Source organism: Haplochromis burtoni, unplaced genomic scaffold (assembly GCF_018398535.1).
Source record: "Haplochromis burtoni strain Fernald_Lab_line unplaced genomic scaffold, NCSU_Asbu1 Contig_320, whole genome shotgun sequence".
Taxonomy (NCBI): Eukaryota; Metazoa; Chordata; class Actinopteri; order Cichliformes; family Cichlidae; genus Haplochromis; species Haplochromis burtoni.
Window position 1 is genome coordinate 625,150 of NW_024582681.1, and position 11,825 is coordinate 636,974.

Consider the following 11,825-nt stretch of genomic DNA (forward strand, 5'->3'; position numbering starts at 1 on the left):
GAGAACAAAGTTGTTTTATGAAAAATGTCGCTTTGCTCAGATTCTCCCAGTGAAACCGATTCATTTGCTAAAATCTCATTTTCTCATAATCTAACATTCATTATTTTGTGGCAGATATTTGTTTTTATCTGTCATTTGTTACAAACAAATATAAGTTGACCGTAGGCATCTATGTTAGTTTTAAAACATGAACGCATCATTTTCCAAAAATGTTTTTTTCTTATTTTAACAAGGAAATGTCTTCGTATTCTCCACATCACTATAAATTGTATTGTGTGAAACAGTATTGATTAATTACGAACTATAAATAACTGACACTTTTTATTTAAATAAGAAGAATCATCTCTCCAGGAGGCAAAGTATCTCTTTTTTTATTTGTGCTGAAATAAATGAAGTCTATTACAAACTCAGTAATGCTGCTGCGGATAATCTGTTCTATTACTTTGTCTTAAAGTATGTCTTTTTTTCTTACAATTTTTAAAATCGCAGCCAATCTGCTACGGTTATAACCAGATTTAGACACAAAAACTTTCTTCATTGTTGTAACATCGGTTCTTTTATTTCAAACAAATGGTGCCTAATATATAAATACAATGAGAAACACTGTAGTTGCTCAGTGTGTCGACAGACTTTAAAACCCTCAGAGTCTAAATGTCTGGCTAAATGACCAGTTTAAGATGGATGTTTTTGTGCTGTGAGGACTGTTAAATGTCTGCAGTGAACTTTTTGGCATCAGCCGTCCATCTCTTTGGATCCTTGCAGCTGAAGGATGTTTGAAACAGCAGGAAGGAGCAGGACCAGCAACCAAATAATTTACACAAGTGGCTGGCGAACAGTGCCACATGTTAACCTGGAGTCATGCAGAATGGCCCAGATTCTCCATCCAGACACACCACAGCCTTGACTGGAGGCCTTTTCTTTAAGGGCAGGCATCAGGGCTGAAGAAAGAGGTCTCGCCATGGATTGATTTTCCTCACTTGCACTTGCCTGTATCCCACGCTTTAGGAGGCCCAGGAGCAGCCATTGATTGAGAGGCCATGCTGGTCATTCTTCCATTTTGAGCTGCTGTTGTTGTCATGGCCTCTTTCAGCTCAAAACTCATTACTTTAGTTTCACTTTAGATAAAAAAAATAATTGTTACTAATAATTTGGTGTCATATTGAGATATGAGACACAATAAAAATAATATCAAAATAATGATTTGGTACAAAGAGGCTCACAAAAGATTGTAAATATTTTAAATGTAAATGTAGTTTTTGTTCTTTTATGTTTTGTTCTTCTTGGGGTGGGTTGCATTAAAACAGTATAGTAACCTTTTATCTGAAGCAGGAGGCAAATGAATATCTCAAGCAAAACGTTGAAAACAATTTCTCCTGAAGTTATGCATTTCTATACTTGGTTTTTTGTCATTTGTACCTACAAGCTTCAAGAACAGTAATAGTAACCAGTTTTTCCTTCATTTATTGGTGAATTGTAAGACGACACTGCCCACATCCAAGGCAGCAGTCCAAAATCCAAAGAGTGATTGACTTTAAAGGTTAGGTGTTTATCAAAATTAATGCATTTGACATTCAAATTTATTAAACTACAAGAAAAGAAAATAAGTATGCTCTTTTATTTTAGAAAATACAAAAACTGCTGTGGAGCTCCACAAATCCATTTCACATTTGACAAAACAGTCTTTCCTCAGGACCCCTTTAGTGGCCCTTCTGGATCTTTCAGTGATATTGCATGATCTTTATCAGCTGCTGGAAAACTTCAAAAGCTTTTTAACTCTTCAGTGTGAGACTTGGGTTGCTGTTTCAATTAGAGATGACAAGCTATATGTCAAATATTTTGAAAGTGCATCCTGTAGGCCAGTAGCAGCCCTCGGTAACATTTTGTACATGATAGATGGACTGGTTCCTATATAGCGCTTTTCTACTCTGAGCACTAAAAGCACTTGTGTGGTGTGTGTGGGCATGAAAAAGAAAGAAAGAGTAAACCATAACACTCTGTAAAGTAGGACTTCTCAAAATTTTGCTGACATTGTTGGTGAGCACAAAACCCGATGAACCGAATTCTACAGACCATTTAAAGAACAAGAGTAATAAGAGTTTCTACTACTTATAAGGAAAAAAGTAATTTTGCTTGTTTTTGTGATTTAGAGGACCACATACATTTTTAAAAATCCACTGCAACCACAGTTCATCAGGCAAAATGCCTCAGAGTATTTTCTTATTCTCAAGAATATCTTTATTTAATTTGAGCAGAGTCTGTGAGTCAGTTTAAGAGATAAGTGGCTTAAGTTTTATGCAAATTTCTCACCTTGGAAAAAATATTTTCTACGTGATTTAATAGTAAAACTGACAAATTGGGTTAAATAGTTTAAAATGGATGTAAATCCATTTTAGGCAGGACTATTACATATGATTAATTTATTTGTAACTATTCCAACTGCTTTAAGTACCCATCAGAATAACTAATCTAGTCTCATTTTAGCCAGCTTATTTAGCTAGCTAAAATGAGACGTATATAAATGGATAAAATGAGTGAGTCATCTGTTAAATTAGTGTGTGAAACACAGTACATGCAGTTCACTTCAGGAAAAAATGTTTTTTAAAAAAGCAATCAGTAACTCACTGTCTTTCTTTGTGCTTCAGATACCTGTACGCTATGGGGCAGAGGGTCTGGAAACGCTGGAAAAAAAGATATTTTGTTCTTGTCCAGGTATGAAACTGGTGAGACGCTGCTCAGATGAATTTGTAAGCTGTGACTGATATGGACAGAGGTGTAATACAGCAGCAGCAAAGTGTTGACATTTGAAGGATCTGATTCAGGCAGCGTTTTGGTAGGATGCAGCAGTCACATATGAAAGCTTCGGCCTTCATAGGAAACCGGTTGTCTCAATTCCTTTGACACTTTTTTTTTTCAACTTAAGCTGACATTAACTTTCTGAGCATTAGAGGCACATGGGGCAGATTCTTGCAAATCTACCCCATGCTTTTGTGACAGCCAACCCCCACGAGCTTGTAATGTCCTCAGATACTGTTTCTCTGCACCTGGAATCAAATGTTTAACGGCTGTTCATATTTAAGACACTGTGTAGCCAAAGTGGACACAATGACAATGACATTGCCCACTGGTTTGTGAAGACTTGAGTTTGCTTTTACCGTCTTTCTGAAATCAGATGTGACAGTCAGAATATGTCATAATCTTAACAAGTTCACATGATTCATATTTAACAGTCATTGCGTAGCCCTAACACTAAATTTTACATTTTTAGCACATTTTGTGGTACAGCAAAGAAAATGAACCTGGAGAACTTTCATGTCTGTGGACTGTGTGTGGGTGTGTGTGCATGCATGTGTGTCTGTTTTTGATTGCTCATGAATTTGTGTCGCTGTCCTGCAGGTTAGTCAGTACACATTTGCAATGTGCAGCTATAGAGAGAAGAAGGCTGAGCCTCAGGAGCTGATGCAGCTGGAGGGCTACACAGTGGACTGCTGTGAGCCTCGGCCAGGTAGACATGAAAAAGAAATGTTAAAAACAATAGCACGATAGATTTTGATCATCTTGAAACTGAGTGTGTACAAAGAATAAAGTTATTGGAGCCAATAAAATAATTAAAACAACTCTAATTTATGGAATTATACTAATCTCCCCAAAACTCTGTCAAAAAAGCTGTTTAAATGTTACGTTTAAATGCAATTTTTATAATTTTTGTTGTGTTATCTGTTTCTCTGCTAAATTTTGTTCATAACCACGTTCTCTATTTTGAAGATTACATTACAGAATTTTCAATATCTCACTTTTGAGAAGAGTAGGGAGCACAAATTTACTACAGTTTAAAAAGAAATTAATTATAAATCATCAAGAAATGATTTCATGGAATATGATGAATATGATGAAATTGTCACAAAGTAAGATTTGGATGTGCTTATTTTTCATTATTCTGCCCTTTAACGTTCACTTCTTTTATCTCCTCTTTAGGTCTGCAAGGTGGTCGGGTTTTTTTTAACGTGTTGAAGGAAGGCGATTTGGTGATGTTTGCTTGTGATGATGAGCAGGAACGGGTGCTGTGGGTCCAGGCCATGTACCGAGCGACTGGACAGTCCTACAAACCGATCCTCCACCCCAAAAACAAAACCCCAAACTGCAGAGGAGGAAACCAGAAACTGACATCCCCCATCAGTAAGTTCAGCTTCTCACTCGATCTGTTTTGATTATCTGAATGTCATTGAAGAAATGAAAAGTGGCAAACCACAGAAAGTGTTCGAATAGCTTTTAAAATCAAACAGTGTTTATTGGGAAAGGAACCACAACTGTAAAACAGAGTTCAGGTGCATAGTTACATATTCTGTTGAATGCTTCTGCCTGCAATCTTTATTTATCTATAGAGACTTGGCAGAACCTGAGTGATTGTAAGTTGTTGTTTTCTAAGTTTTAGTGTCTTTATTATTGTGGTTGCTCTTAAATGGAAACCATTAGAAAACCTTTAGTTTTCGTTTATTTTAGTGAAATTAAAACTGTAAATAGAACCATTTGTATAAAAGCAGGTCAGTTACAAATCTTTCTCTTGAGAGATAAATCCAAATTTTCTTGATGATTTTTGTCGCATTCCCATAATTTACTTCCTAACAGTGAAGCAGGTTGGTAGGAATGTACATTTTTTTTATGTACCAGGTCCGACTCAAGAAAAGTTTAAGGTATAAGTGTTGTTGTAATAATAATAATAATAATAATGATAATAATAATAATAATGATGACAACAACAACTTCTGTTTAAAAGCGCCTTTCAAGACACCCACGGACACTTAACAATAAAATAAAACACAGCAAAACAATGACAAAATGAATAATAATAATAAAAATACAAAGATTGTTATTATTATTGTTGTTGTTATTATATTAGAGTCACATTAAGAAAAAATAGATTATTGATCATTTTGAGAATAAAGTCAAAATTTTCATATTAAAATTGAAAATTTATTTTGAGAAAACATTTGTATTTGCATCTCCAGAAAAAAGTCAAAATGTGGAGATCACCACGGTTGCTATACCCTGTCAATTAATTAAAGCCTACTTCAGAAAATGTTTTAGTAGCAATAAAGGAAATGATTTCTCTTTTAGCACATAAACGATGCGGTGTATGTATAAGGGCATTGAAAGGATGGTTTGAGTAAGCTGCATCTGGTGAGATGGAAAAACACAGAAACAAGGAAGAGTTTGTGTTTTTCAAAATGAAGTGGCTGGTAAAGGACAAATGCAAGGTTATCAATAGTTACACCCTCATGCAGCAAAGAGATTGTGTGTTGTGTCAGACCGCTGATCAATTTGTTTTACTAAGTCATCTACACGAGACGTTTTGTAGAGGTTACAGCAGTTGAGGCAGTTTGTTCTGAAACCGTAACTGTAATCTGCTCATAATTGGATGTGCGGATTACAGATTACAGTCGAAAATACAATTACAACTTTTTTCTCAAAATAGTATTTTAACTTTATTCTCAAAATTATCAATAATATTTTTTCTCAATGTGGCCCTAGTACACCTTCATACAAGTTTATTATACTATTATACTAATTTGTCAGAATACTGACAAATTAACAGTTTGACATGAACAACGTTGCCATCATGTATCCTGAGATTACCATTATATAGCATTTCAGTGTTTTAGCACCAGCACTGCTGTAGAAACCTCACAGCAGCATTGTGTTTGTTGGTTCAGTCATACAATACAATACAATATAATACAATTGGATTATGCAATTATTTCCTTGATAGCTCATAGTATTACATTAGCACAGCCTTATCCTGGGGTTGTTTTGGTACTCTGTAGTCAGCCTAATGGAAAACAGTTTGATGGAAAAGAAACAGCACCTTTTTAGCATCAGGTTATGTTAAAATAAATAAAACTCTGTTGAAGCCTGCAGACCAAATCTGAAGAGTTTGATATCACTGTATGTTTTTCAAATTTTTGGTCCTGACAGTCTTTAATTTAAAGTAATTCTTTCCTTTTTTTTCTCATCAACTGCCATCCTTTTACCATAACACGTTTTTATTGCGATGTTGCTCCCTTCTTTCCACTGTACACAGTGTGAAGAGTTTTTCATTACAGAACACCAATCAGACAGCAGGTTCCAAGATGGTGTTTTTTGTTTGGAGAGGGTTTCATGTTCACATGCTGATTGGTTCTGTATCACACAGTCACACAGCAAGAGTCGGATCGAAACAGCTTAACAGCATTGTAGGTCACACTACTGTGAGAGAGGAAAAACAAACACAACATATGGTAAAGATGGAAGGAAGAGAGTATGAAGACAAAATTAAATGGTGACACTTTTTTCTTTAATACATCACATACTGTTCATCCATTTTCTTGCCGTGTTCTCATTTCCTTGAAATGACTTCCTCCTTTTTTCTTAACAGCACACAGTAATAAATGTAGCCTATTTTCAAGTCTGGAGGCCAGTTTGAATTAGAGACTCGCTTTGCACCCTTGAAAAACTTACTTTTACAATAATTGATTACATAGCCATGGGGGATAGATTTCATCACATCAGATGTCTTTCTGAAAGTACTGGTACTAAGTTGGAGGATAAAATTCACCAACTGTTATCATCTTTAATGCCTTTTACCAACATATTGCAAAGCAGCTACTCCTGCACAGGTTGATTATCTTGTTAATCATTTACCTTCTTCACTACATATGCCTTGCATGACTATAAAGAGAGCCTCAAATCAGAAGTACTTAACTCCCTGGTATAACTGTCAAACTCAGTAATGGAGTCTCACTAATTTAGAAGATCATAATTTAGAGAAATAGTTTGCTGCTTTAATTAAAAAAAAAAAAAGCCTTACGTAAAGCTAGAATATCCTAAAATTCATCACTGATTGAAGAAAATAAGAACAACAGGTTTCTCTTCAGCGCTGTAGCCAGGCTGACACAAAGTCAGAGCACTGTTGAGCCAAACATTAATACAATGGTATTAATGGTTGGCTTGCTATTAATAGTTAACAATTAACGAGTAATGACTTCATGAATTTCTTTACAAATAAAATTTTAACGATTAGAGGAAAGAATCACTGATAATGATATCATAGATGTAGCATTATCTACGGCTACTTTCGGTACTTTCAGTACTTTCACTGATATTCATTTAGTCCTTTTCACCAATTAATCTTTTTAAATTAACTTCAGTAATTACTTCCTCCAAACCATCAAAGTGTCTTTTAGACCCCATTCCTATCCGGTTGTTCAGTCTGACGTCACTAGCCGTGTCTGGACCTAAACTCCGCTGCAGGTCCATATATCAAACGATCACTGTGGCATTACTGAGAGTTGAAAAACTGTCTAAAGTCTTTCATCTTTAATAAAATGATCAGCGTTCTGCTCTACCAGGTGTAACAATTGAGTTTAACATCCAGGCATCCATGAAAACGGAATTTATGACATTTAACGGAGTTAGAAGTTAGCAGGAAGTTAGCTCGCTAGCTTCTATCTAAATACAATATAGCATGTCCTGACTGCGGGGTTTTGGAAACAAATTAAAACGTACAGCTCTGTTATCACTTCCAACATAAATGAAAACAGACAACTTAACAGCAGTGACGTTTGTAGGGTTACTGAAGTTGGGCTAGCTGGTACATAATGATGTGATACGTGACCGCTAGCGACACAGCTATGTTAGCATAATATAAACAAGCTAACTTTTTTTCCACTCGATAAAAGTTAACGTGAGTGTTCTCGGTGGTCAGGAACAAATGTAATCGCATGGCAGGATGCTGTAAAAGGACCAAACTTCAGCCAGGAGAACAACTGAGATAATCCATCCACAATACGAGGTTAGTCATTCATATACTGCTGCATGGGCTGGGCTGTAGTTACATCCTAAGGTTTTAAAAACTGAGCTTAAATAAATGATTAGCGGTAATAAAAGCCGAGGGAGGTCAACAGGGATCACTGACTGTTTTAGGAGCTTTTTGAGATCAAATAGAAGAAAATACATAACATTAAACATGTTAACAACACAAAAGCCATATTAAACGCAGACTACTTTAGGCCCGGAAGTAGGATTCGTCGTGTCATCACTGAACAACCGGATAAGACTGCTCAAAGAAGTTTTACCATTAATTAATGCTTCAATCTTAAATATGATCAACCTACCGCTAATAATTGGCTAAATACCACAGGCCTTTGAGCTGGCAGTAGTTAAACCATTAAAAAAAGCCATCTCTTGACTCAGCAGTCTTATCTCTAACCTTCCTTTTATCTAAAAAAATCTTGAAAGAGTAGTTGTGAAACAGCTAACTCATCATCTGCTGAGAAATAGTTTATTCATAAGATAAGATAACCTTTATTAGTCCCACTCGTGGGAAATGTGTTGTGTCACAGCGTGGACAGTGCAAAGTTACAGTAGCAAAAACTAAGAAAAACACTGGAATATGACAGTATAATAAGAATAAAATACTATATACAATAGAATAATATACAACGTTGTCAGAAAAAGAGAATTGCACTCATCAACAAGGATGACAGCTTAGCCACCATTCTCCGGTCTCTTACCTCCTCCACTGGGTCCAGAGAGCATCCTAGAACAGAGCTGGCCCTTCGGATCAGCCTGTTCAGTCTCTTCCTGTCCCCAGCAGAGATGCTGCCACCCCAGCAGACCACACCATAAAAGATGGCTGAGGCCACCACAGAGTCATAGAAGGTCTTCAGGAGTGGGCCCTCCACTCCAAACAACCTGAGACTCTGTCCAGTCCAGTTTATCATTCACATAAACACCAAGGTACCTGTAGCTGTCCACAGCCTCAGTGTCCATACCTTGAATGTTCAGTGGTTGCACTGGAGGATGTTTGTGCCTGCAGAAGTCTACCACCAGCTCCTTGGTTTTACTAGTGTTGATTTGGAGGTAGCTCTGCTGGCACCAGTCCACAAAGTCTTGGGTCAGTTAAGGGTACTCCCTGTCATCCCCATCAGTGATCATCAGGCCGACTATTGCGGAGTCATCAGAGAATTTCTGAAGAAAGCACTGGGTGGAGTTGTGGGAGAAGTCTGCAGTGTAGATGGTGAAGAGGAACGGAGCCAGAACAGTTCCCTGTGGGGCCACCGTACTGCAGAAGACCCTGTCTGACACACAGCCCTAAGTTCTCATGTACTTTGGTCAGTCAGTCCTGCTTGTCCTCAGTCCAGCGTTTGATACTGTCAACCATAATATTCTATTAGAACAATTAGAGCACGCTGTGTAGGTATTACAGCTACTGCACTGCAGTGGTTTGTATCATATCTATCTAAGAGACTCCAATTTGTTCATGTAAATGGAGAGTCTTCTTCACACACTGAGGTTAGTGATGGAGTTCCACAGGGTTCAGTGCTAGAACCAAATCTGTTTACATTATACATGCTTTCCTTAGGCAGTGTCCTCAGAAGACATCAGCATACATTTTCACTGCTATGCAGACGACACCCAACATTATCTATCCACGAAACCAGATAACACACACCAATTAGTTAAACTGCAGGAATTTCTTAAAGACATAAAGAGCTGGATGACCTCAAATTCTGTGCTTTTAAATTCAGATAAAACTGAGGTTATTGTAATTGTCCCTAAAAACGTCTTGTGGTCAAAAAACTTAATGAACCACTTGTCTTTTTATGTATTTCCCTCATTGTTCTATTTATATTTTTTGTCCTGTATTTATTTATTTTTCATCTTTTGTATAATTTTTCATTTGGACGTTTCTGTTTTACTCTTCCTTGACTGGACCTACAAACATTATTTTTTTTAAACCTGTATATAGAAGACATGTCTACATTTTCAACTCCTCCCATGCCAGGTACTGTGAAATGAAGCTGATTATAGCTGTATTTATGTAATGTGGTGTGACTGCGGTCCATTCTCGCCACAACTCGTTAGTGTTTAATGGAATAGATTGAAACGTCAATCGCGAGAGGTGCTGACACAGTGTTTGCAAAAGGAAATGGAAGGTTTCCCTGAAATAGCTCTTAACTGGGTGCAAAGTGTTGCTGTGTGTGTGAGCATGTTTGTGCGTAATGGGCTTGAGAGGAAGTCATTCTCACTTTAATAACGATCATAGCTGTTAACCTGCATCTTCATTTCCAGTCGCCCTGCAGGTGTGCTTTTGATAAAAATCAATGTGGGGGTTACATTTCACTAATGACTGCATGTGAAATGGGTTATTACCATTAATAAAGTCCCACTTGTTCTGTCTTGACTCCATGGAAATAGCTGCAATTTTTTTTTTAAACATGAGCGAGATGGTTTTGTTTTCTATTTGAAGGTTAATAACTCAGAGGTGAGACAATGAGAGCAGAGCCACAGTATCTTTTCTTTGTCTTTAGAACAGACAGCAGCATCAGATTTTATTGACTGGCGTGTCAGCTCTAATAATGAAGCTGTTTACACATGGAAGCCATGTCAGAGGCTCACACATATCAGCCTACTCACAGTTACTGTCCTGCTCCGTGAATCCACACTTTCTGTTTTCAGGGATAAACTGGTCATTTTATGTACCAGCTGATGCCCAACAGTTTTCTCACACTTAATGTTTTTCTGTGTAAAACCTTTAGATATTTGTGAATTCAGTCAGCAGTCTTTCATTGTTGCTTGTTCAGACTGGTTGAGACTGTTGTTGTATATATAATAGATGACTGTAGCCATTGTTATCTGTTGATTAAAAAAACAACAACAAAAAAAACCACTGTTGTGGAACATCAGTCTGAGCGTTTCTGCTATTGCCATTTAAAACCATAGATCTGACTCAGGAACAGAGAGGTTCACTGGCTGACTATTGGGGACAATAACTTACATAATAATAATAATGTGGCTGTGGCTCAGGCTGCAGTAGCACAGGTTGTCTACTAATTGGGGAATTGTTGGTTCAATCCCTGAGTACTCCAGTCAGCAGGATTCTTGAGCAAGATACTGAACCCTGAGTTGCCCCAAGGATGAAATGTTCGTCAGAGTGTGAATGTCAGATATAAAAACAAATACTTGGGTAAATGAGACATGACGCTTTGAATTGCTGCAAAACCATTATATAAGAGCAAGTTTATTTACCATTTACGAGATTAACTTCATGTTATAATAAGGGTTAGTGAGCAGGGGTTGTCGAGCTTTTGATGATCCTTTTCCAATGACTATGTATGTGAGCTGTAAGTTGTTATGTAGTTGGGTCACTATGCCATAATCACTGAATTTGATTAGAATTCAATGGCTTCTTTAAAGTTGTCTGCATTTGTAAATGGTGACTAGAACTTGGAACATGAAGCCTTGGAGTGGATCTGTTATCTGCTAACCAAATATTCTGACTACAGTGAGAGCCCTAAATACTTCCAGTGCTAAGTGAACCCACTAGCTAATGGGTTACCAGACTTATCAGCAGTTAGACTTTCTGGAGAAGCCACACAAATGATACTAAGTATCATTTTCCCCAGAGAAATATAATGTATTTATATATTAATTGGTTTTATAGTGCTTTTCTTGTCTTACTGACCCCTCAAAGGACTTTGGACCACATGTCACGTTGTAACTGTTCATTTATATGGTATTTTAATCTGTAGGCTCTGAGCACTTTAACAACTGCACATCCATCAGCAATTTGGAATCTCCAAAAGGGATAACGTGCATATCTTTGGACTGTGAGAGAAACCTGGAGCAGGCAGAGAAAACTTACACAGGAACCAGGAACAATGTTGCTGTGAAGTGACAGTGTTAGCTCTTCACTATCACTATTGTCCATATATTACCTATGCAAACATAGTACTTAAAAAAAGCAAAATTGCCATTGTGCTGACTGTAAAATTAAAAAGGCTACAGTG

The 11,825-nt window shown here is 37.0% G+C and overlaps 1 protein-coding gene across 1 annotated transcript in view; it reads left to right on the forward strand.

Moving 5' to 3' along the window:
- The window catches only part of LOC102304224 (calcium-dependent secretion activator 2), a gene marked incomplete at its 3' end in the record, with an annotated part of 124,457 nt that overhangs the window by 46,440 nt on the left and 66,192 nt on the right, over positions 1–11,825 (forward strand). The window contains 3 exon segments of the mRNA XM_005942573.3: positions 2,643–2,709; positions 3,394–3,502; positions 3,973–4,173. Coding sequence (XP_005942635.2) covers positions 2,643–2,709; positions 3,394–3,502; positions 3,973–4,173 — 377 coding nt within the window.